Source organism: Psammomys obesus, unplaced genomic scaffold, assembly GCF_907164565.1.
Source record: "Psammomys obesus unplaced genomic scaffold, mPsaObe1.curated_primary_1811, whole genome shotgun sequence".
NCBI classification, from domain to species: domain Eukaryota; kingdom Metazoa; phylum Chordata; class Mammalia; order Rodentia; family Muridae; genus Psammomys; species Psammomys obesus.
In genome coordinates this window covers 3100389-3126952 of record NW_026593947.1, presented here as the reverse complement: position 1 = coordinate 3126952, position 26564 = coordinate 3100389, and the positions used below count along the sequence as shown (strand labels likewise).

General features: G+C 54.9%; 1 protein-coding gene across 4 annotated transcripts in view; it reads right to left on the bottom strand.

The window, feature by feature from the left end:
- Positions 1 to 2807: 2807 nt before the first annotated feature.
- The window catches only part of Sipa1l2 (signal induced proliferation associated 1 like 2), a 140547-nt gene continuing 116790 nt past the window's right edge, over positions 2808 to 26564 (bottom strand). Inside the window, exons 16-22 of one of the 4 annotated variants that reach the window (XM_055617545.1) lie at positions 22337 to 22490; positions 19485 to 19704; positions 13661 to 13792; positions 6711 to 6764; positions 6112 to 6235; positions 5233 to 5314; positions 2808 to 3943 (exon numbers count right to left, since the gene is read on the bottom strand). In XM_055617545.1, coding sequence (XP_055473520.1) covers positions 3797 to 3943; positions 5233 to 5314; positions 6112 to 6235; positions 6711 to 6764; positions 13661 to 13792; positions 19485 to 19704; positions 22337 to 22490 — 913 coding nt within the window. In that variant the 3' untranslated portion in view covers positions 2808 to 3796. The remainder of the gene's footprint in view (positions 3944 to 5232; positions 5315 to 6111; positions 6236 to 6710; positions 6765 to 13660; positions 13793 to 19484; positions 19705 to 22336; positions 22491 to 26564) is intronic. The other 3 variants (XM_055617546.1, XM_055617548.1, XM_055617549.1) reach the window with 3 other exon arrangements.

Genomic DNA, 26564 nt, shown 5'->3' with positions numbered 1-26564 from the left:
TGGCATCTGAAGCACAGCAGAGAGGGGTGTCTTCTGGATTCCATGTGCGCGCACACACACACAAACACACACACACACACGCATTTGCACACCATCCCCTGAATGTGACATTTGAGGTGATGCCTGTTGAAGCCTTCCACGTGCCAGTTTCCGTCTAGTGTCTATGATGGAAAATTGGGAAACTTGGCCTTTGCCTTAATCTGGAGGCTGCAGGTGGCAGGCGGGTGTGTTTCCCTGGTCTGTCTGGGCACACCTCTTACCAGCTTCCCTCATGGCTGTCCTGTGTTTCTTTCCTTAGAGCTGGCTGTAGACTTTTAAGCATCCCTAGAATGAGGTTCCGGTTTTAAGGTTCCAATTTAAAATTTTACACACGCTCAAAAGAAATGGATTCCTGCTAACGTGTAAGCCTGTGGTGGCGCGTCTATGCGGTCTTTACTGTGCCCGGCCTCAGCCATCGGGGATGCTGAGGAGCGCAAGGTGGCTCAGTTCCCGAGAATCTGCGCCACTCAGTGGTCTCCTGAGGCAGGAACTGGCGTGGCACCCTTTATAGACATCTCACACGTACAGTCACGGCACAGCCGTCACTGTGTAAAGAGGGACATGGAGGCTTCCTCAGATGGCCCATCTCCAAGGACGTGGATCCTCCACCTGGCTGGAAGCACACGGTTGGCTCCCCGGGAAGGCCCCATGGCTTTTCCAAACCAGAGAATGTGCTGCTGCCTGTGCCTGAGGTTCAGTGCTGGCTTCGGCTCCTCGGGCGCTGGCTTCGGCTCCTCAGGCCGCCGTTTCGCAAGGACACCCGACTTACCCAGACACTCTGCACTGTCAGGGAGGATCCTGCCGCCTCACCACAGCCTCGTGGGACTGCACGCCACCGCGTCCAGCTTTCTGTGTGGGTTCCACAGACAGTGCCCTCGCAGGCCACCAGGCCTGTCTGGCATGTTGTGCCACCCCCAGCCCATATGTCCTCGTCCTTACATGCAGCCATGCCTCAGGCCCTGCAGCTAAGAAGCGGTGGCTCCCTCAGCCTGACGCCACCCTGCTGAAGGGCATGTGGTCAAAGTGTATTCTGAGTGACGGATGGACCAGGGCTTCTTCTGTCTCAGTGGTGACTCAACAGACAGGCAAAGCAGCCCGCCATTGTTGTCTTCATGGCAACTTGGGTTTTAATAAGCCTCTCCCTACCATAGGAAAAAATCCAATATGCTAATTATTTTCAACTGCCGCGCACCAGGAAGGCTTCGACACACAACAGTTCACCCCACAAGATGAGGAGAAAACCGACACCTGCGTAATTATTCTAAAATAAAAGCAATTACTTTTAGAGGCTTGACTCCAATATCAGTTTGTACCAGTGCGTCCTCATGGCAGGCTAACATGCTGCGTTACGAGGTGCCAGTCACCAAGCACAGTTAGCACAGTGCAAAGCTGCTCAGAAGAACATGTGCCACAGGAGGAAGCCACGTGCAGGTAGCCTGGCTAAGCGGAGACATCACCCTTGATGAGAAACAGGCCAGAATCGGCTGCCTTCGCCAGGCCGGGCCAGGACCTGAGACAGAGGGAGGAGCTAATGAGAGCTGCTGTCCCCATGGCTGTCCCCGTGGCTGTCCTCTGTGGCTGTCCCCAGCTATCCCCAGCTGTCCCTGTGGCTGTCTCCCGTGGCTGTCCCTGTGGCTGTCCGTGGCTGTCCCCGGCTATCCCCGTGGCTGTCCCTGTGGCTGTCCCCCGTGGCTGTCCCTGTGGCTGTCCCCCGTGGCTGTCCCTGTGGCTATCCCCGGCTGTCCCCGTGGCTGTCCCCGTGGCTGTCCCCGAGGCTGTCCCTGTGGCTGTCTCCCGTGGCTGTCCCTGTGGCTGTCCCTCTGGCTGTCCCCGGCTGTCCCCCGTGGCTGTCCCCCGTGGCTGTCCCCGTGGTTGCCCCCGCTGGAGTGTTACTTTCTCTGAGGCGTGCTCACTCCCCCTGCTCAGCTGCACACTAAAGCTCCCACCTGCTCTCGACCAAGGACTGGGAAGAGCTGTGCCCAGGCCGGACACTGGGCTGCCGCGGCCCCACTCCTACTGCTGTGCAGTACACGCTGTCGTTGCGCGACTGCCTCACAACAGCTCCGGACTCCTCGAGTGAACTCCTAGAGTGAGTCAGGGGCGCACACCTGCGGGTCTGGGGCTCGGACGCTGAGGCAGGAGGAGCCAGGGTGGGTGAACCTGGGCCGCACGGGGAGCCCTGGCTTACGGCCAGCAAGCCGAAGCTTCCACCCAAAGGAGTCTGAGTAAGCTTCCACCCAGTTTATCTGGCGCAGTTTATCTGGTTATACAGTGGAACCTCCAGACCCCCAGGATGCTCCTGGGGTCAGGGAGACCAGAGGCTTACACAAGAGTGTGTGCAGTCACGCGTCCTTAGGACTCTCAGCCAGCAAGAGGCCAAGCGGCGGCACCAGCGCTGAACACACAGCAGGCCGCCAGGTGCCCTGCGGGAAGCTCAGGGAGGGCTGACGCACCACACACAGACACAGACACACACAGACTCAGACACACTGACACAGACACACACACAGACACACACACACAGACACACACACACACACACAGACACACACACACACAGACACACACAGACTCAGACACACAGACACACACAGACTCAGATACACAGACACACACAGACTCAGACACACAGACACACACACACAGACACACACACACACAGACACACACACACACACAGACACACACACACAGACACACACACAGACACACACAAACACACACACACACAGCGCGCGCACACCAGGTACATCACACTACTTCCCATATCGGCGTCTTTTCAACATTTATTAAAAAAGCAAAATGTATGTTCCTCATAAATACAACAGTTAGAAGTGGAAAAGCAAACAAACAACGCTTGGCCCCGGCGCCCGTCTGTCCCCGGGGCTCAGTCACTGCCTGCCTCCGCCTCCCAACTGAAGTGGGTGAATCAAACCAGAGAAAATCAACAGGTCAGGGTTAAATAAGCTTAAATAAGAGTGTTAAATACAGGACACTTTGTCAGCTTCTGTACAGACTAACAGATCTGGTTGCACACGGGACCCACCGGCCCTCAGCATCGGGGTTCTAGTGGGGAAGGCAGACGGACTCTGTCCTCAGCAGAGTAACTACAAGAAAGTGACCTGCGCACTGAAGTGACCACGGACAGTCTGGCCATTCACAGGCATATGTATCTCTTTAAAAACTCAGAACACTGTTAAGATCCAGGCACGGTTTGTTCCTGCGAATAAATACGTCTCTAGGGCAACAGCACTCAAGCTAGTGTTAGACTCCAGGGCTCCTCTCCACAGAGCGCTGCAGGCCACTCGCTGCACCTTCTTATTGCTATGGAAATGTGGCTGTGGACAGAAAACTACTGCACGTCCAAAAAAATAGAGCACCTTTAACATGAAAGCGCGCCCGCCTTTCCGCCTCCACACAGCCCTGCCCCCGAGCTCTGGCCGGGTGTCTCGGCAGGGCGCCTGCTGAAGGCGACACCCAGCTCTCTCCGGAGAAAAGCCGAGGCCAGACATTGTCGGGGACCTTTCAGCTGCAGCTGACCTTTCAGTCAGCATTTGCCAGGAGGTACATTCACGCTCTGCTGTAGCTACCCAGGAGTCCAGGCCCTGCCCTGTCCTGCTGGGGCGAGAAGTGAGACAGACAGACAGAGATGGCTACCTACGGGTGGTGAGAGCACGCGTGAAGTGCATGGCCGGCTGGGAAGGGACCGCAGGCGGGAGGGCGGGCTGGCGGGAGTCCTCTGCCAGTGAGGAGCTGGTCAGGCCTTCTTGTCGATGCTGCTGAAGAACCACTCGGTGAACTTGCGCAGTTGCGCCGTGGCCGTCTGCGACTCCTCCTGCAGCCTCATGTTGTCCTGCCGTAGGTGCTGGACTTCAGCCTGCAGTACTGCCTTGTCCTGCTTCTCCTGGGGGACCACGGTCAGGTCACGCCACAGGGCCTCGGCAGCTGCTCCCCCTGAGCTGGAGGGCCCCAGGCCCTGCCACTCACACAGGGCTGGGAGGCACCCTACCCTGGCCTCCGCTGGCATGCCCTCAAGGAGGAAGCTGCTCTCCAGGAAGGCCTGGAAGGGGCGGCCGCAGCTAGCTGCCGTGGGCCCCTCCTGATGTGCAGGCTTCTCTAGCCGCCCTCCGCTCTACCTAAACTGGCAGCAGTGTGGGGGCAACGCATGCAAATTCTGGAACCATCACTCCAGCCTCTCACTCCACCCTTAGCCTGCTGCTGCTGCCCCTCAGAGTTTGCCACTCAAAGGTCACAACAGATAACTTGTGCTTCTAACACACAGCCACGAGGAACATGAGCTGCTTCAGCTCCGTGAAGGCAGGCCAATCCCAGCCACTGTCTTCAGTCACGGTCCTACCTCTCACAGAGAGCAGGGCAGAGCCACTGGGGGCGCTTCACCTCCTTAGGACTTCTGCTTTCACCCCTGAATGGCCTCCCGGCTCCTCAAAGCTTCTGGGTTCACCCCAAGCCCACCACCCTCCCCACAAGTCCCCAGTTCTAAGAGGAAGGAACCTTTTGAACTGCAGCCTGGACAAGGCTCGCTGTAAGGCCAGCCGGGCCCTGAAACCCTGTCCTCAGACCACCCTGCTGGCACACAGCTGGCACAGCTGCCGTCCCCGGGCCCACAGTAGTCCTTAGACCCATGCTTTCCACACCCCCGATACCCTGTCCTCTTCCTGCTCGCAGCCATGGCTCTCTCCGGGGCATGCTGCTGCCGTTCCCCCCACTCTCAACAGCCTGACCTGGGGAATCGGGGCTGCTCCCTCAGGCTGTCCGTGTCCCGTGTCTGAGACCTTTCTGACATTAGTGGGCAGCTCTAGAGACCGGCTCCTCCTCTCTGTCCTTCCCACAGTGCGCTGCACTGCGTCACCACAGCACAAGGCAGTTGTTCTGACGTGGGGAGCAACTGACTCCCCTTTGGATTGCCTCACACATGGCAAGTGACAACTCACAGAATCCAGACACCAGCTTGCCGTGCCTTACTTCACCCCAACCTCACACTTAGAAGACTCACATTCAGCATGACCGCAGGCGCCCTCAGGGAGATGCCCACGGGGCGTGAGAATGGACCCAGGCAATCTCCCTTCTGTGCCCAGGACTGTTCAGGGTCCCCAGCTTCTCTGGGTCGCCCCAGGGGTTAGAGGGGGCTGCATGTGGCACGGTACTCTGTTGGAGGATGCCGGGCCCACCTACCTTCCTCAGGTCAGTCTGCAGCTGGCGGAGAATCAGCTCCAGCTGGTTGACTTTCCCGGTCAGCGTGGACGGCGACCGATCCCTGGAAAAAGTACAATGAAGGACTTAAGAGACCCAAGGCCAGGACAGTGTGTGTGTGTGTGTGTGTGTGTGTGTGTGTGTGTGTGTGAGAGAGAGAGAGAGAGAGAGAGAGAGAGAGAGAGAGAGAGAGAGAGCGCGCAAGGGTTCCCCTAAATAAGCTGGCGGTTTGGTACAAGGCTCCCAGAGCTGCCACTATGGCCTAAGAATCTAAGACACAAAGGCTGGCAGGAAAACAAGAGCCGGGCTCATTTAAATGGAGAAGAGGCAGGCCGGAGCTGGGTCCTGGGAGCCAGCGGTAGCTGATTTCCCTAACTCGCCTTTGTCCTGAAGACAGAACCAGGCTCAAGTTATCCATGCCTCAGCTCACAGGGACGTCAGAAACAGGGGCCATGCACTGCGAACAGTGGGTGCACTCCTGAACACACCAATGGCAGGTGGGTGGCCGGGTCAAGGACCAGGGTCTGGGAGGGACTGTGCCCAGGCAGATCTGACAGCATGAGGGGCCTGCTGGGCCACGGGGCTGACGAGGGGCCACTCCCGGTGCTGCTGTGGTAGCTAGGTGGCCAACCTAAGGCCCCACTGGCTCCTCTTGCCAGGGTGGGCACAGGCAGGGCCCCCAGGCAGGATCTGTCTATGCGGGGCGACGCTACACAGATCAGCATGACCATTTCTAGCACAGCAGGAGTCCAGGTCAGCCTACTGTCAGAGACTCTGCAGCCTGGTCTGGGATCCCTGAGTTTTGGGACAGTGTGTGTATGTGTGTGTGTGTGGGGGGGGGGAGTGGGAGGGCACACATACCCAGCTGTCTCCATGAACTCCTTGCCGCTGGTGGGGTCCACACACAAGGACAGCTCGGGGGCCCCTTCCAGTTCTTGTCCATGCTGGAGGTCGGTGAGGGTACAGAAAGATGCCACCCCTTGGTCTGGAGAGAAGATACACACCGAAAGCAGGTTGGTGAGAGCCGCCAGGTGCCATGACTCTGCACAGAGCAATTTACTAAGTGGAATCTGCCACCCTCCGTACCACAATGCCCTGCTGGAAACAAACCGGGGAAACAGAAACTCAGGCAAGCTGCTGGCAATGAGGCGGCAGGAGCCCGGCTGCCCTCCACGGGTGCATGTGTGTAAACCACGGCCACAGGTCGGCTTCCTTCCCCCACACCCCAAGGAATCGGAAGCTCCTGGGTGGGCATGGTTTAGCTGATGATGTGTCTGTTGACGGGACCATGGAGATGGACCCTGCTGTAAGCTCCCGAGAGCTTGGGAGCACTCCCGGGACACAACAGCCAGGGCACACATGCCTGAGCACCCCCCAGTGCGTGACCACCATGCAGGCGTGCAGACATATGAGATAAACGGAGCAGGCTACAAGACAGCAGAGCCAGCTGTGTCAATCACCTAGGTAGGAGGCGTGGTGACAGAGAAGCCCGAGCTCGTCCTCTGAGTCAAGACCTGAAATAAGATGTAGAATCCCCCGTGAACAGGAATCTCTCTGACCGTGAGAATCCTGGGACCCTTCCGGGGCTCGAGGGATCAGGTCGTTGTGGGAGTGGCGCATGCACGGTGTGCTAGCATGTTTGTGTGGGTGTGCAAGCTCCTGTCTATGCATGTGCAAAGGAACCAGGGGACAGCTTGGCGCAGTCTTTAGTGGTTTCACACACCACGTGAGAGAACACGTTTCATGTTTTAAGCGTTCTGTAGTAGGGTGGCAGTGTCTGACGCACACATATTCAACACAGACACCATCGTTTCAGGTTTGCCTGAATGGTCCACTCCGCGAACAAGAACAGTGGGGGAAGCCACCAGCAATGCCCGCTCAGTCTACGCTGCAAAGCTCAGGGGCTCCGCAGTGCTGGCAGCCACCCCCACGGCCAGCCGAAACAGCCCCTCTCACCCACAGGCATTATTAACTTGGCATTCAAGGTTTCCAGAAAGCTGGGCAGGAGAAAAAGAGACAGAGCGGCCTGGCTAACCTCTGACTCAGAACTCGGGCCAGCAACACTGCACGGTAGGCGGGAAGGCTTCATCACGGGAGCCCGGGAGCCCAGGACAAACCCGAGAATGTGGAGCCGCCCTGGATGCGGCCTGGGCCCTGGCTCTGAGGGAGGGATGATTCTGCCGAAGAGTGCCGAGGAGGCCCTCTCGCAGGGATTGATTACTGGGGAGGAGAAGTGCCCAGGCTCCCGGGAGCTGTCTCCTGCCGGCCGCTGTCGGGCCTCCTAATGAGGTGACCTGCCTGTTTGGTTGATGTAGGGTCACACACTACCAGTTAATTAAAAAGGACGGCGAGGCTGAGGCTGCCAGAGGCGCATGATGGAAAGTCAGTGCAGCCGAGGAATGCTGAAGGCACAGACTGCTCACAGGGCCCTGGGCCCTCCCGGAGGCCTGCTGAGCCCTCACAGTGGGGTTCTCTAAGTGCATGGGCCTGCCTAACGCGTGCCATGGGCACACAGGTCCTTCAGCTGACCTCTCTGTGAAGCTCAAGTGTAGCCGGCACGCGACAGTGACCCTGTGACCACGCAGTGAACACAGAGCTGCATTTCCACTAAGCACTGGAGCCTCGGCGGGCACACAGTGAAATGGCCTGCAGCCTACTGGGTGCTGCAGTCTGACCACTGCCACAGCCAACACAGTGCCCATGCACAGAGTGAGGATGAAGTAATGGGACCCTGGCCGGGAGGCAGGAAGGCCTTGTGGCTGCAGGATCCTTCACGCGCCAGTTCCTGGAGAGCACATGGAGAGCTCTGCTCAGCCTCATTCCATGAGGCCCCAAAAGACACTGCGTTCTTTAGAAAGTGACAACCAAGACCCAGACAAGCGTGCATGGGGTGCAGCCGAGCACCATGAGTATGTGTCTGTGACCCAGTGCTGGGGCCAGGTAGGCAGACCCCAGAGGCTCAATGGCCAGCAAGTCTAGCAGAACGGTGAATTCCAGATTCGGTCAGAGATCCTGTCTCAAAGAACAGAAAAAAGGAAAAAGAAAAAAAGGAGGAAGACTAGCCCAGAACTCCGGAAGTCAAGTCTGGCCTCCACAGGTGCCCACACAGACCCACGGACCTCCATGTGCATGCTTGCACACAGATGTCAAGAGAATGCTTTTAATCCCAGTTACTACTGACCAGGAGAAAATGCTGTTTAAACAGGTAAAATGACCCACTGCCATTTTACGCTGTGAAGAATTTCAAGGACTCGTGTCACCGTGTGGGGCCTGGTGACAATCCAGCCAAGGCTCCTTTGTTTTCAGGTGCTCGACACTGAGGGTCAAGTCTAAATACCTGGATGGAAATGATGTAGCCACTGCAGCTATTTCCGCCTTAATCTCTAATTCCCCTCCCACCCCAGGAGAGAAGACAGGGCTTCTTCCGGCGGTCTCTGGGGTCACACGATCCTCTGGGAAGGGGGCAGAAGCCAGTGCAGACTTTAGTTTTTTTTTTTTTTTTTTTTTTGAGACAGGGTTTCTTTGTGTAGCCTTGGCTGTCCTGGACTCTTTTTGTAGGCCAGGCTGGCCTTGACCTCACAGAGATCCCCCTGCCTCTGTCTCCTGAGTGCTGGGATCACAGGCGTGCACCTTTGAACCTGGCTTGTGAACACTATTACACACTTTCAGAAATGCATTTCACACACTGCCTACAGGCTTCCACAGCGGCACAGCACGCTGAAGAGGGCCTGCAGTGTCCCACTGTGATTACAGGCTGATGAAAGTGCAGGCAATCCCTTGGGAGGGGGGCCTCAAAGCACTGCAGACCTAAAGGCAGCTTCTATGGAGGGTGTGTTGCTCTTGAACCACTGGACAGCAAGGGAGTCTTTAGGAAAATGAGTCTACCACATCTTCTCAAGCAGCAGGAGGTAAGCTGAGCCCTGCGCGGCACACGGCTAACGGGCCTCGCTCTGCTGTATTGGGCAAATCCAAAGCTCTGCTTGGGAACTCTGACAAAGCATGGCAGGTGACCCAGCTGGGTCTCCAGTGTGACTGTCCAGCAGAGGGGAGTGGCCGGCTGGGCTGACACCGATGGTGCCTAGGTCAGCTCTCCTGGGCCAAGGAGACATCTTCACTCTTGACGGTGTGCTTTTGGGCTACAATCGGGCTCTCTACCGACTTCTGATGGATTTTAATTGTGCTGTATTATTTTACTTTAAATCACTGGCTACTGGCCAGTTATTGGAGGGGGATGGGGGAGGCACATTCTGGACTGGCTATGACTTGTCACTGTGCTTGAACGAGAAGATGGACTGCTTCATAATCTGAAGACTGACACTGGCCTGAGTGTTCTTGGTGGCTTCCCGGAGCAGCAGAAGCGTTTTCCACAGTGGGCAGGCGGGTGCCCATAGCTCGTTATCACTTAAATCTACATGAACACTGTTTGCACACTGAGTTAACGTGTGTCTTCTTCAGCGTGCCACATCCACACACCTCATCTGTGTAGCAGAGGTGGCGTCTTCTGCTGCTCGCTCATGCCTTGCACACACCTTGGCTTTTGCTAGCACTTTCATTATAAACTTCCCTTCACAGCTCACTGCGTCCCTTTTAAAATCTACTCCTTCAGGCTCATAAAAGATCTGATACTTATATATTTTTTATCTGGCCAAATTATATTTCACAAATTATATTTCTCATTACTCTGTAATTAAAGCTTCCAAATGGTAATATTGATTTTTATTCCGTTTTTACAACACCGGCTTTTCTAGTTCCTAAATCTAAATGGTGTATATAAATTGCTTTCTCCTTTAGGTGTTAAATACATTCTGATGCCTACGTTCTTTATTTTTTCAAAAGGACTCAGTCTATTTTTGAATCATTAGTATGCTATTTTAATTATTATTGATTTATAATAGGTTTTTGTTGAATACTGCTCATCATTTTTCAAAATGGGTGCAATTAAGTTCTTAGCGTATCTTTAGATAGCCGAGTTGAAACTGCACTTATCTCAAATTAATTCAAACAGGACTGTCATTTTCCCACAGAGGACTCTATCCATTCTTGTCCTTGTCTATATTAAGACTACAGTTAAGAGCGTCTCCGTTTTCTCTTTGTAATTCTAATGATGGCTTGATTTCCAACGAACACATAGTTGGATCTTGCTGATTTGCTTAAAGTGTCCTTCGTGGCTGCTCCAGTGACTGTGTGGAATTTGAGCCAACCAGACCTTCCCCTGCTATGGGAACATGACCCCTTTGTGAGGTGCTGACCAAGCCGAACCCCAGTGCCTGACTGTCCGTGTGATGGCACCAGGCATCACAGCCTGGGACTTCTCGGATCAGACACCAAGCAAGAACTGCTGCTATTGTACTGGGAATTCCACACGCATGCAATGATCCCAGGGGTGCAGACTTCAGCCAGGGTCCTCTGGGTTAGCCTGACACAGTAAGGCTCCGAGCATGTGCTCTGGCAGCCGAGGAGGCAGAAGCAGCAGCTAAGCCTTAGCGCGCAGCATGGAAGAAACAGAGCGCTGAGTCACAGTCACACATTTTGGGATGGCAATTTTACAAGCTTTCATCATTTGCGTTTGATCCTCCATCCCTAGCTGTATAAGCATGACTATAATTTCCAACCACTGATATTCACTTTTCTCCCCTTCCCACCCTGCACTGTTTGTGTGTAAGGACAGCACTACAAAGATCAAGGCTGTGGTTTCAGAGGGCTCCTTTGTGGCTTGCACGTGTGTCCCCACAGGCTTGTGTGCGAGAATGCTTGCTCCTGGCTGGGCGCTGTTTGGGAAGGTTGGAGGGCTTGGAGGAGGTGGTGGATGGGTGGAAGATGTGGCTCTCCTGGGTCTTTAGAGCCTGGCCCGGTTCTGCTCCCTGTCTCGTTTCCTGCGTGTGAACACGGCAGGTCAGCACCTCTTGGTGCTGTGGATGGCCCTGTCATGCCTCCCCTGCCATGATGGCCTGTCACCTCTCGGCAACCGTGAACCAAAACAAATGCTTTCTTCTTATGCTGCTGTGACAGCATTTTATTCCAGCAATGAGAGCGTGGCTCAGGCACTTCCCTCGATAACTTCCTGACAAAAGCGCTGCTTGTCACCATATTCCCAACTGCATTATGTACACTATCCAGGAAGGAGGATTCACCCTTCAGGAGACTTTGGAAGGATCGCTCAAGTCTTATCTTCTATTAGAAACAGGTCCCAATTCTATTAGAAATACTTTTAGGAAATTGGGATAATCACTCTTAATTACTCCACCTGCTATAACTTATAATAATTAAAGCTTTTCTTTTATTAAACTAGTTAAACTCCTGCCTGTAACAATGAACAGTCTCAACCTACTACAGAATTTCATGTACGTTTCCTCACCGAAATCGTTCAGACTGGGGCTGTCTTAATGAGGCTCTCTTTCTCAGAGATTTAAAAAAGAAACAGTTCTATTCCACAAGAAAGCTGCCTCTAGATTTCAGGGAAGCCTTGCACAAGGGCACTATTATTTTCTGAAATGGAAAACAATTCACTGTAAACTGGGTAGTTTTGAGTGACATTTGCTGGTCTGGAAAACTGTCGCATGCTTTTTCAATGACCTCCACACTTTGGCCTTTTTTCCTCATCCCTCATTTGTTCCTGTAATAAATACTCAATTATGTCACCACACAGTTAATTCCCATGTAGTTGAAATTCCTCAATAACGCCTTTCAACCTCTCTGTAGTGTCACGTGGGGAACACGTAATGAGAGAGTGTGGAGGAAGGATGGGCTGGACAGGGAGAGGGGGCACCTAGGATTCAGAGCAAATGGAGCCAGTGGGCAGAGGCTGCAGCACAGTGTCAGAAAGGCACAAAGACACACTGCTGAGTGACAGCTAAGGCACTGGCCATGGGGACCATGAACCAAGGGACTTTCTGAGCTGCCACCTATAGACTGTCTGGTGACAGGTTCCCTTTGGTCTCTCAGCTAAGTCCTGGCCCTGGGGAGCTGCAGCTGAGCTTCCTAGGGAGCTAAGTTCTGTTTTCTATGGTAGCAGACATAGAATCCTGGATCCTGTGCGTTCGGAGGCAGGATCCTGTCTGCTGCCTAGGCAGGCACTGAGCCTGGGCTTCGCTTCCTGCTTAGACCTTCAAGTAGTGGGACACGAGCCTGGGCTAAGGTCTGCCTGGGAAACTATTCTGCTAGGTTGGTGGCTTGGGCCGGCCAGGTCGGCATTCTGCAGAGCACAGCAAGACCCCATGCAGCACAAGGCCTCAGGACACAAGCCAGAATGCCAGTGTCTTCTCCAGGGGTGAAGCCTGCAGCCCAGGAACCTTCTGTCCGAAATTAATTCCACCTTGCTCATATCTGGAATGGTATCTATTAAATGTCAGTAGCTCAAAGAAAAGCTCTTCATTGATCTACTTACACAGGCCCTGGTATTTTAACTGCTGTCGCCTCTTTCATTTCATTTGCCTGTGTGTATGCTGCATCTCACGAGTGAGCATGCCCATGCACAGCACTCCGAGAGCACAGGTGGGCGTCGCCATCTCAGTAGACTTGTCATTTCGGTCCCTGGCTGGCCAGCTCCTGGAACTGCGCACCTCTGCTCCCCGACAAGGCGGGTCACAGCTGTGCAGAGGCAGCGCCGGCCTGTGCTCGGGATTCAAACCCAGGTCCTTGTGCCCGTATGGACAGCACTCAGGCCTGCTGAGCCGTCTCCCCGGACCCTCTGCAGTGTCCTGGAATCTTCTGAACATAGCTACGTTAGCATTCATACTTTCCCATTAAAATGTTTCTAAACAGCATGTATTTCTTTAGGAACTCCTCTTCAGAGCTTTCGGCCAAACACTTAACACCTAGCACTCTTTTCACCATTACTCAATAGTAGGAGAACAACAACAATATTATATTCCTTAACTCTGCTCAGGCACAGCCCACAGACAAAGGCTTAACTGAGCCAGCACAGACACAGGGTTAACTGAGCCAGCACAGACACAGGGATAACTGAGCCAGCACAGCCCGCAGGCACAGGCTCAGAGGAAGCCTAGGTCCACAGGGAGAGAAGAGACTTGCATGGGACAAACAACCCTGCAGAGTCATCTGGCCTTTCAAGGCCCACGTTACCCTGGTGTGCTTCAAGGACAGAGACAGTGTGAGCTGGGCAGGTGTGCCTGCTTTTCACCCAGGGAGATAGCCAAGGAGGAGGAGGGGCTTGAGGATCAGGTGGCAACTTGGGGAGCAGAACTTGGGGCTGAGGCCCCTGCCTAGTGCTTAACTCATCGTGGCACGCAGCCTCCAGACTCGTCCTTAGAGACGCCCCCTTTCCATCTGCAAAGATGGCGAGCATTCAACATTTGCCAGACGAGCCCGTACACAGACATGTGGTCCTAAGCTGCAGGGCAGGCCCGGCAGGTGGGCACACCGAGGAACCTGGGTGCGAGTGAGTGTTTACCTTCAAATGCGCGCGCAGCGTCCACGAGGTGGGACCAGTCTAGCCCTGCAGCTGTGTCTGGCAGCGGCATCAGGCCAGGATCGGCACACTTGGACTTATCCGATAAGGACCCGTCGGAGAACCAGAACTCGGCTAAGCAGAAACAAAACCGGAAACAAGTTTGTCAGTGTATCTAGTGACCCAGAAGCACCGCAAGAGGACCACTGTCCCCAGACTCTGTCAACCCACTGGTTAGTCAGTCAGAACACGGCTACCATTGCCCTCACAGAGAGTCACTCAGAAAGCCAGTCAGTCACAGCATGAGTGCTACCATCACAGGGAGTCAGTCAGTCAGATCATAGCTCCCACAGAGTACATGAACATGAGCGCCACAGTCCCCAGTACAGTCAGCCAGTCTGTCAATCACAGCCTGAGCACTGCTGCCCACAGAGTCAGTCAGTCAGTCGTCATAACTCCACCGCACCATTCGCACACAGTCCCAGTGTGAGCCCCACAGTCCCTGTGTCCCTGTTTGGAGTCAGTCCTTGCCCTCACCGTTACCAGTCAGAACTGGCACTGTCGCACACACGGTCAGGCAGGCAGGCTGTCACATGTACTGCCCTCGTCACAATCAGCCAATCACACTGTGCGTACCATTCGAGTCTGTCAGTCTTGACCTGTCAGTCCATCAGGCCCTGCACGGGCAGCACCGTCCCCAGAGTCAGCCACTTCCGGCACCAGCACTGCTGATCCATCAGGGTCGGAAGGTCAGTCAGTGTGGAGAGCATGCCCACACTCAGTCATGGCGTGAACACCCCCGTGCCCAGGGCTGGTCACAGCAAAGGTACTGCATCTCACACAGAGGCCCAGGAAGGCGTGTAAAACATGACCTGCTAGAATGGGGAGCTTTAAGCTGCTGTCACCCCAAAGAGACGGAGGTCTCATACTAGCCGGCGAGGAGCCAGCAGGGTGGTTCGCAGGAAGTCCCCAGATCTGACCAGCTCCTGCTCTCTCAGGGGTCCGGCCTCTCAAGCCTTGGTTCTCACACTGCTTGAGAAAGGCTGGCAGCAGTCTTTTCTGAGGCCTTAAGAAGTCTGAGCAAGGTCGGCAAAGTTGAACGGTGACCATTACAGACATCAAGAGGGCCCTTTGCTCACCGGAATGCAGTGAGGCAGAGGTGGCTGCTGGCCCACTTTCCTGACCCCACAGGACAGTCCTGCTGCTGCCACACCAGAAACCCATGGCTCCTCCCCCCTCACAGAGACGCTGTCCTCTTGCAGTGCCCGTGTCCCCCCATTCCTTCTCCTTAAGAGCTGGGGTCATTAGTGACACTCATTAAGAGCTTGGCCTGTATCGGGAATGAGTTCTGAAGGGCCGGACCGGCCTGATGTACTGGAAGAGCCTTTCCAGAACCTGCCCGGAGCACTGCAGGTGGTACAGGCAGCTGCTTGTGCTTCACTGATGAGAGAGAGCACTTGAAGTCCCAGTCGCCTGGCTGGTGGGCCCTGCAATGAAGTTCTGGGCGTAATTAAGTACAGGACCCTGCGATTTCTGCACCTCTGTCCTTCGGGGAGGCCGTGAGGGCTAGCATCTGGAATGGGACAGACAGCATTTACACACGTGGCCTTGAAGGAAATACAGTCTGCTCCCACTCCACAAACGCAGCCTGAGCAGCGCTCTCACAGTGACAGTGACCCGGCTCGGTCAGTGCTGTTTCCAGGCGACCATGCTGAGGTGCGGTGGGTGATGTCTGCCAGGGTGTTCCCAACTCTGCTGTGAGGGAATACTATGGCAGTCCCTCCCTGCACGTCTTCACAACAGCAACTCACGCTTGCACTCTGCCAGGGTCAAGTGATAAGCCAGCAGCAAGGCTGGAGCAGGGGCTGGGAGAGAAGACACTCAGGCCTTCTGGGTCCCTCCTCTGAGGGGCTCCTGGCCAGCGCTAGGAAGGAAAGAACAGTGGCTGGCTGGGGATAAGGGGGGATGGCGGCCTCATGACAATGGAAGGACAGCGGCTGGTCCTAATCTAGCGTGCTGGTGCAGTCAGCATCCTGCTGTGGAAAGATCATTCCCCAGCTACTTGATGATGCAACCACTTGGTAGTCTTGGGCTAAATAATCAAAGCAAGACACAAATAATAATCTGGGTGCAGAGGGCAGAGGTGAGTGATTGCGCATGCGGACGGGTACGGCCTGGCCAGCCCTGGACTGCTCCAGAACACAGGGTGGTCTCTGCTAAGGGGCACTGGCCTCAGGAAGTGGCCCGAAGGCCCCAAGGCAAGCCAGCTTCCAGTCATGCAGGCAGCCAAGGGCAGACGTGGCACGCACTATGCCCGCCCTCCCCTGTGGGAGGGCTTGTGCAGACACAGAGGGGCTGATGGGGGTCCCCTCCAGCAAGAGCCTGCTCCATCTCACCATGGGACAGTCTCGGCACAGCTAGGGCTCAGCTTCAGAGGCCTTGTCACTAGAACAAACACAGACGGGCTTCCCGAGCCATTTGCAGGTGACAGGCGAGGTGATGTGCTGTGAGACAGAGTCGTGTCTAGGGACGGGACACTCGGCTGGGATCCGAGCAACAGGGCAGCTGGTAGTTGCCTCACTAAGAGCTCAGATGAGTGTGGGTCTTCTGACCCGAGCAGGGAGAGCCTCAGGCTGTGGCTGTCTCTCAGACAACTCAGGAGCCACCTGTGCCCTTCCCAGTAATCATGGTCAGGCACACTTAACAGTTTTTCTTCCACTGAGTGGAAAGAGGGTAATTAGGAACAAGAGCTGCCTTTTTAAAGTCTCTTTTTCCAAACTCTCAAAGCAGCAGCAGTGTGTTAGCTGCCACTGGCTGGCCCAGGTGCCACTGCCTGCGTTACTGTCTCTACACTGGGAAGCCAGCAAGTGCGGTCCCTGGTCAGAGGAGCACTGTGGAGCCAGAGCCCAGAGCCAGAGCCAGAGCACGGTCTGGTGGGTTTGGAAATGGGAAGGAGGAGCCACCGCTATGGCTGTGATGCCTTACCCTGTGATGTTACCCTGCACCTGTTCTGCCCTCCAGGGTTGGCAGCTGCTAGGAAAAGGCTCCCTTGCCAGGCTACCCACAGCTCTCCTTTCAACTCTGGCTCCCAAAGCCTTGGGTGCCTCAGGAGAGTCAGGAGGAAGGTGAGCAGCCGGGAGACAGCACTGACTAGCTCCCTGGACATGGTTGCAGTCTCTGGTGGCACGTGACTGACTCCCAGAATAGCACATGGCTCCACACGGAGCCAAGAAAGCCAGTGCTTTCTAACACTCAGGCCAGGTAAGAGGCTGCACATGGGAGATACACGAAATTCTAACAGGGGCACTTCTGGGCCGCTGAGGGGTGAAGAGCAGGCTGGGGCATGGCTGGCCTGAACACATTTCTGGGTACAGGTGGGCCATGACCAGCCTGACCTGGGCAGAGTGCATACGCTTGACTATCAGTGCCTGCACTGCCCGAGGCTAGCCTCTGAGGTTGGCTGGTGTGTCAGCCCTGGCCCACAGGCCCTATCTGGGCACCAGTCTTGTGGGCTCACAGCAGTGCCCAGCATGCCAACTGTCTCGCTTTCCTGTGTCATTTACGATGAGTGCTGCATGGCTACAGCTCTGCATGCCTGGTCCTGAGCTTTGCAGAGGGCAATGCTGTCTCCTAATGTCAAAAGTCTGCATGAGTCTGGCAAAAAGAAGATGTCACACGGACACTCCATGTCTTCGTGACACAAGTTTCTGTCTCTGAGGATCTAGATGTCTTCCGGCACGTGTTCCTTGGGAGGACTGTCCCTGGAGACAGATTCCTGATGCAGCAACTCTGCTGCCGCATTCTCAGAGCCCCAGAGGGGCTTGGGAACAACCAGGAGGGCGCAGACTGAAACTGTCATGGACCTGAGGTGGCCACAGGCCAGGAACCAGCATCCTCCAACTGGATCCTCCATGCTCACAGTCCACGGGCAGCAGGGAGGGGTTTGTGGGGGAGATAAGCCACTCCATGTTATTTCAAGGTTTCTTATTTACACACCTCTACGTTACAGTTCACAGCTCTGCACAGAGCAGCGTCTGAGCAGCGCCAGGCTCCAGGAGACGCATTACCAAGAAAGGGTGTCTTTCGAGAGTGCTCCCAACAGCCAGGGCCCTTAGGAAGCAGAGGAACCCGTACACCTGCTTCTCTCCTCAGTGCGCCTGACACTGTGTTCATACACGAAAGGACTCCAGAAAGCACGGATCACTCAGAGACGAGAAAAGAGAGAGGAGCCTCGGCTGCTGCTATGAGGAAGAGGCCAGCACAAAAAGCTACGCACGACAGCTACAGGACACCGCAGCAGCTGGTGCGTGCCATCGGGGAGAGGGCAGGAGGAGGGCCAAGCACAGGACTGTGGAGGGCTGTGCAACTATGTGGACGTGCTGTGGAGGCCGACACAAGGCACCAAGGATCGTGCAGAGCATGCACACGGTGGCCAGGCCCACAGTGGCTCCACCTCAGCCAATGTGCCAAGCTGCTTGTGGGGGTGGGGCCTCACACTAATAAAGACAGTATTCCAGGAGCATGGAGTACATGGACACCACAGCGCTTCCTGCTCAACCCTTCATGAACCTGAAGCCTAAGAAGTTTATCATCCTCATCCTCACACCATCATCACTACCATCATCCTCATCGTTATTGTCATCACCATTGTCATCATCATCCTCCTTGTCATCCTCCTCCTCACCATCACCATCCTCCTCCTCATCATCACTATTTATTTTAACAAACTGAAGCTAACAAATGGCTGAATGGAAGACCTGGCAGCACAGAACTCAAGTGCTAGTCACAGTTGTAGTGTGGAAGTGGAAAAATAGCAAGAGCATAAACCAGAACTTTAGCAGGGTCACAAAAGCTCTCAGGAGACACTTGGTGGTCATCCTGAGTTCCTGAGACCCTGTCTCCAAAGAGTGGGGCTGGGGCGGGGGGTAGGCGTGCGACAGCCTTGAAGGTACACGGGATGTGTTTGTCTGAACTTTGTCTTGCTACTGAGAACCTCAGAGGCTTTCTAACAGGCAGGGCACACGCAGCACATTAACCACCACACAGGCTCTCCCAGGGTGTTACACACGGGAAGCCTACGTCAGATAACCCGGGTGCTTCTATACATTGCGCGAGATACACTGCGGTTCTAGAGAGAGTTCTTTCCGTGAGAAACTGAAAAGCAACCAGAATGTAAATGTGTGGTTAACCTGCTCTTTTCTGCACTACAGAAATGGGGCTTGGAAACCAACCGTGAGACTGCAGAGGTGTCAGCGGGCAATCGTAAGGACCTGAGTTCGCATCTCCAGTACCCAGAGAAAAGCCAAGCATGCTGGTGTACGCCTGTAACCACAGTGCCAGCATGGAGACAAGGAGAACCCAGGGACTTGCTGGCCACTCAGGCCAGCTGAAAGAGCAAATGCAGGTTCAGCCCTGTCTCTACACATGTACATACCATGCGCGCGCGCACACACACCACTAAAGATTAGTTTTCAAACTTGACCTGGCAATCATCAGATTGAGGTGTGGCTGTGGTACTCTGTGAGCTGGGACACAGGGTGACAGAGGTGACATGACGACATCCTGCTGCCAGGACCATGGGGAGGAGAGCTGGAATGCTTGGCACAACCTGAAAGCCCCCCCCCCCCCAACTGTCCTCTTTGGAAGAATTAGGCTCTGCTCTTGCTTCCTTCAGAGATAAAGCAGAGACAGGATCTGACAGAGATGTCCAATGTAAGCCACCGACATCCAATTCCACGTGTGCAGCACGAATGGCCAAGTGGAGCACATGGACCCACAGGTTCCCACATGCCCACCCACACAGCCGGGTGTCCTGGCCTCCACTTACTCCGGAGGCTCCCCATGCTGGGCGCAGGGTGGGTCCTGGGAGGCAGCGTGCTGTGGTAGGGCGGGGTGCTGCTGAACAAGATGTCGTTGGGCAGGGCCTGGTCCAGGATGGAGCTCCGGGAGCTGGCGAAGGAGGAGCCCCGGCGGGTGCTACACACGCTCTCGTCCGACAGCGTTCGGTACAGCGACCTCCGAGGAGACAGGTTCCCATAGAACGAGAACTGGGGGAGCAAGGCATGGGACATTAACAGCTTGAAGGAGCAGCGGTTCATACCTGTAACCTCGATACATGGCAAGTTGAGTCAGGGGGACTGCTGAGAGTTCAAGGCCAGCCCGAGTTAGATGGCAAGGAAAGGCAGCTCTGTGCTACCAGGGTAAGACCAAACCAAACCAAACACCCCAAATAAGTGTGCGGCTAGAGTCGTCTGTCTGTGCTGTGGGACAGTTCCTCAGCATCTCCATGGGCTCAGGAAAGCCAAGCATGCAGCGAGGCCCCCGGGTCACCCTAGATTCCAGAGCTGCCTCCTCCGTCTAGCACAAACAGACAGGCCCCACTTTATTAATTCTGAACTGTCAGATGGAACCCAACAGAGGTGAGTGATCCCAGAAATGACAAGGCTGTCGTTTGTTCAGGCAGCCAGTGTTCACAGCAGCACATGTTGTAGCGGGACGGGATTGCAAATACGACACTTTAATATCAGGCAGCAGGGGTGTCCAACTGAGTCTAAGAAACAAAACTCATCCTGAACAGTGACATTTTCTGAGCCATATAAATGGGCTTAAAGAAAGTAGTTTAAATCCAGCAAATCCTGCTGTCTGCTTAAAAATTTCCACTTGTAAAAGTCTGTGTAATAATTGTTGGGAACTGGATTACAGTTAACAGGACAAATCCATTGCGAGGGTCAGCATTGTCAACGGACAGAATCTAGATATCCCGGGAGAGTGTCCGGAAGTCTACCCTGTGAGCCTGTGGGCAAGTATATGGGGTGTGTTAAGCTGTCCCGGGTGACCCAGCCTGCTGTGGGTGGCACCATTCCCTACTCGAGGGGTTGGCGGTAGAGAACCCTATCTGAGTGCCGGCATGCGTATACCCACTTAGCTCTGCTCGTATGTGGGTGTGATATGAACCTGCTTGAAGCCTGAGGTTCCTGCCCTGACTTCCACACTTACCTATGGTAACCTGGAACTGCAAGACAAAACACAGCCCTTCTCTCCCCAGCAAGAGAGACATGGAACTAGGCCAACCAGCTATACGGAAACATCACTGTGTGTCAAATCTCAGACACAGCAAAGCAAAGTGCAACCAAAGAAGCAGGACTCAAGAGAAGTCAAACCTGAGCTGAACTCCATCACTCCCCTGGCACACGAAACCAGATTCCTCTTACACACACCCCTTTTCTGACACACAGAAGTGGCTGTGAGCTCTTCTGCATGTGGCAAGGAGCCAGAAATGCTTCTACTGCCCATGTTCTAGCCACCTGCCTGGCCTTTCCAGTGAAGAATTAAACAGTTATGTGTGTGTGTGTGTGTGTGTGTGTGTGTGTGCGCACGCGCGCGCACGTGTGCTCGTGCGCACGCGCTGCATAGCTCGCTTGTACTGGGAAAAGGAAGTGACTTGTCTGAAGAAAACACACCGGCCAAGCACAAGTTCACCCACTCTGAGCCGGTGCACGCTGTGGAGGCTTCTGCCTTTGCACCCACGCACACACAGTTCCCTCAGGGATCTGACAGGAGCCTCAGGAAGAGGCTTGTGAGGCATTCTGCGGGATTCCCTTTCTCGGCAAGGTCCTCTGCGCGCAGGTGCACGGACGGGCAGTGTCCGACAGCAAACGTGCGGCAGCCAACTGTGGGAAGACCGCACGGCCGGCTGCACACTCACCCCAGGCAATGCCTTGCCTCGCTTTCCTGCTGAAAGCACAGAAGCTTGGACTAAGCGAGACAAGTCTGTTCTAGAACTAAATGGGAGTGTGCTTCCCATTCTGCCACTTGAGTTGGAAGTGACTGGCCAAACTGATGTAGGCTCTCTTAACACTCAGCATTATTTTAAAAGTGGTTTTACTCTGCTCCTTTCCTTGTGTGGGGTACATACAGGCCATGGCACACTGGTGGAGCCAGAGAATAATCTGGGGAGCCTTCCTCCATCGTGTGGGTCCTAGGGACAGAACTCGGTCGTGAGGCTTCGCAGTGAGCACCTTTAGTCGATGCCACGTCGGCAGGTCTTGCTTGGCTTTACTGTAAAAGGTGACTTAGAGAGTCTGGGAGAGAAAGCAGAGAGCAGCGACCTCTTCCCTTGAGAAGGGCTGCAGAGCACAAGGCCGAGACAGGCTGTCTCTCTGCCGTAGCCTGCATGTATACAGGGTTGGCAGGTGGGCTGCAGCTAAGCCATCCACTTCTGGAACAGAACCACCCCAACCCTGGCAGGGCACAGGCTGGAGGCCCTGGGTGTGCGAAGCAGTGTGACCTTCACTGCTGGGGCCTGACTGCCAGCTATGACTGCCAGGGCCTGAGCTGCCCTGGCCCTGGAAGACAGTCTCTGCCATGACCTTTTAGCAGCAGAGGAAGGCCCACTTGCATAAGCTCAGTTGGCCGGTCAGAGCTGGAGCTGACCCAAGGCGGCCCGCCCGTGCTCTGCAGGCTGCTCGCCTTCTGAAGGGACTGGCAGTGACGAGGTCAAGGCCTGACTGCAGCTCTTGCCTGGCACGTGCGAGGCCCTGAGGTTCCCTCCTCAGCACTAAAAACAAAGCCCGACGCCCGCACAGTGCTGCTGGTGGGCCCCAGAAAGGGCTGTGGGAGGCACAGCTCCCGCAGTCACACTTGTGCTAAGTGTGCCAGGACGGCCTCGAGGTCACTCACCTTTCGTCTCCCCTCCTCCACCAAGGGGCTGTCAGGGAGCATCAACTTGAGAAAGTCGTCTTTGGACAGGACATGCTGAGTCTCCGGGACAGCATCTCCCACGGCCGGATGCTGTGCCACTGTGGACATGAGGTCCAACTCGCCATACATTCTGCTGGATAAAGCACAGCTCAGCTTCAGAGGGGCTGTGCTCACCCTGTAAGGCCCTGGGGGTCACATCAAAGCCCAGGACACATCTGAAGGCTCAGGAGATGGCTCAGTTAGTGTGAGGACCTGACTTCAATCTCCCAGAGCTCAGATAAAGAAGTCCGGCATGGTGGTGAGCCTGGTCCTGGAGAGGCAGAGATAAGGAGATCTTGGAGGCTCATTGGTCAGCCAGCTCCAGGCCAGTGACAGACACCGCCTCAGAAATCTAGTGGGTAGAGACCCACACAGGCCAAGGGTATTCTCTGACACATACACACTATTTATTCTCAGCTCCGCAGTTCACCGTGGCTGAGTGTGTGCCATCACAACATCTCAAATCCGTGAAATGAATTGAAATATAGTTAGATTTCTGAATAATTCAGAGACAACTCAGATCCCCAAAGCCCAAGATGAAAATCCTACAACTTGAATTAAGGCCACACTTCTCTGTTAATCTGTGTCAGAAAGCACACAGGACTACCGGACACTGCTGCCTCTGCAGCAGCTCTGCACCCTCAGAGACCTCAGAGCCTCCCGGAGGCTGCGTGGCAGGCCCAGCAGCCGCCAGGAAGAGGCAGCTGCCCCAGGTGGCCTGGGGTTCAGAGAAGCTGGCCGAGCTAAGCAGGCTCATTATTGGGGCCTTCACAGACCTGTCTGGATAAATAACAGCACAGCCCCTTCCATTACAAGCTTATGAAAATGTATTTGTAAGTTACACAAGCCTGCCATGTCGAATTCCTGTGCCCAGGTCCTTCCCAGGGAGAGACTGAGGAGACACTGTGGAAAGGTTGCGGTCAGAACATGCCCCGAGCAGCTGCTGGGGACCCGGGGCTATCGGGCTGGTTATCCGTGTGCACAGCTATGAAGGCAAGCTCAGAGAATGGAGCCCACAGTGGAGAATGACAGAGGGTGGCCCACGAGGCATGGGAGCACTGACCCACCTCTTCAGTGAGATGCCACCTTAGCCCAGCGTGACAGCTGGTGCGGAGGGATGGCAGGAAACATACAAGGCCTCCTCACAGGGACGGGGCCTGCTCACAGGGATGGGGCCTGCTCACAGGGATGGGGCCTGCTCACAGTGGCGGGGCCTTATGGGAAATGCTCTGTGGCCTTCCACTTGTCCTTCCCCACCCTGAAGTACAGGGGATGCAGACAGTGTGAACAGAGACCTTTTGGACAAGACTGGAGAGGAACAGGCATGGCAGGAGAGACAAAGACCCTGGGGACTTCGCAGGTGAGCCCCGGTGGCTGTTAGGACCAGCACCTCAGTTAGTGCCTGACTCGGGGTGCCGATACTGGGGCTGGGAAGTGCTCAAGAGGCTCATGCCCTGCGCCGACGGGGACATAGGAAAAGTGCAGGTTTTATCAGCAGCTGCATCATGGAGAGAAAACAAAACCATCATGTCGGCACAGACAGCGCTCTAGCTTCAGTGGATAAGATGACCACGCTCCACTATGCTAATTCTGGAGAAATGTGTTCAACAGTCACCCATAAATATGCTCCAAGGGTTTACTCTGTGCTGGTCCCTGTGACTGTCTGGGGCCCTGGATGATCCGGAGGCTGAGTGTGCACACATGTAGATGGGGAGGACACAGAAGGTGCAGAGAAGAGCCCACCTGGGGGGGACGCTGTGCGGAGACTCAAGGTTTCCGCAGTGAGCAGGGGCACAATCGGATACCAGGCACAACTCTGCCTCAGTTGTTCTAAAACATAGGATTTTGCTGGCCAAAGTCAGCACAGAAGGCTCTGCAGCACAACTGTAAAGTGACTGCTCATTTCTTTTCTTTCTGTGGTGTGTGCACATCTATGCATTTGTGTGTGTGAAGGGTTGGGACAGGCTGGTGTCTTTTTCTGGAGCTCCCCACCGTAGTTCTTGAGACAGGGTCTCTCGCTGAACCTGACGCTTACAGCCTGGCCGGGGTTCGGTGGGTGCCATGCATGCTGCACCCTGCCTCCCTCGAGGAGGGCAGGGAGGGCCGGCAGCACCTTACTCAAGAGCCACCTCCCAGCCCACTGGCAACCTCGGAGCTACAGACTTCTCCCACAGAATGAATACTAAGGCTCGGTTCTGTGCACAGCGGGCCACGGCCAGTGTGTGATCCCAGCACTGCTAGCCTCAGCAGCCCGAAGCTCCCAGACGGTTTGACCCCGGGTGGGGGGTGCCTTGTAGGACTCAGAACCTAGCCCTGCAGTCCTTAGGACCCGCCAGATGTGCCCAGCATGACACACTTGATAGGGCTGGAGTCCGGCACTGACACGCTGCCTTGACATAACTGGCTCGAATCCTCAGAAGTGGGCACAGGACAGATGATCTCCCTGCCACACGTGCCTGAGCACACACAGGACAGTGCCACCTGCCTCATGCCATGGTGCCAGGATTCTTAGGTGAGGGGTGCAGCAGGGTCGTGCTGGGCCCCATCTCGTATCTGGGAGTGGCTCCCCTTCAACACTCCCGTCACCCTCTTCCTGAGGCCTCACTCTGGGCCCACTCATACACAAGCAGAGCCTGTGCCACCCCCACCAGGCTCCCACAGTGCTTTCTGGAATTGACAAAATGCTTGGGATGAACTGCTGTGAAGCATCCACAAGACGTACAAAGTCTCGACAGAAGACCTGCTTGTGACATACGCATTTTCCTGACCTTAGCAGCTGCGTGAAGGCATGGTAGAACCGGCCTTCTCAAACATTTTGCAACAAAGTGACATGATCCTCTGTACTCCAAAAGCCCAGGATGATGTAAACATTAACCTGGTTGACTTAGGACTCTACGCATGAGAGCTGGGGTTAGCACGGGATCATTTTATCAGAAGTTAGTGCTCGCACACGAGTCATAGCTTACAAATCTCCGCAGTGTCTCCACTAAGAGTGTCTGCACTCCCCCATAAGCTGAGCACTCACAGGCCCAGGCAGTCACGCCTGCCTCACAGCAAGCTCACACTGTAGAGCACAAGCTTCAGACCCTATGACACACGGGCTCTGAGGCCTCTCTGGGTGAAACCAAACCTTCCGTTTCCCTCCTTTACACAGACATGAAGCACCCCCCTGCCCCACCCCAGCAAATCTTAAGAGTCCTGCAGAGCAGCCAGGTAAAGTGTTTCTGCTTTTACACGCTCTGACTGTGGGACTCATGCTGCCCTTGGCCTTGAGACATCGTAGGGTCTATGTCACACCATGGTCAGCTGTTACCACGGATCCACTGCAGACAGCTTTTTGGATACAGGATCAAAGACAGCAGAGCTTTACACTTTGTTACATGTGAAAGCCAAGGGCTGGGGAGACTGATCAGCAGGTAAGGGCCTGCCGTCTCCACGTGCAAGCCTGACTGAGCTCAGTTCCAGGTGCCCTACGGTCGAAGCAGGAAATCAACTCCATACATTATCATCCTCACCACCATCATCACCATCATCTTCATCACGATCATCACCATCACCATCACTATCATCACCACCATCACCATCATTTTCATCACCACCATCATCACCACCACCATCATCATCTTCATCACCATACCACCATCATCATCACCATCATCACCATCATCTTCATCACCATCATCATCACTACCATCACCATCACCACCATCACCATCATCACCAACATCATCATCACCATCATCATCACCACCGTCACCAACATCATCATCACCACATCACCATCATCATCATAGTAAAGACTTTAAAGAGAGAGATACAACTCCCACCATTTAAAGACTTGAAAACAGGCCGGGACTAAGGACGGCCCAGTGGGTAAATGCTTGCCTTGCACAAGGACTTGGGTTCCAACCCCAGCGCCCAGGTGAAAAGCTGAGCGAGAGGTGGGGCCGGGGGGTGTCTGCACCTGTAATCCAGACTGGGGAGGCGGAGATAGGAGGATCACTGCAGCTCAGAGGCAGCCTCGCCTGCTTGCTGAGTTCTAGGTCAGAGAAGGTAGACACACTGGAAGAATATTGTTACAGGCTGTTCTCTGGATTCCACGTGACTGTGTACAAATGTGTACACACACACACACACACACACACACACACACACACACACACACACA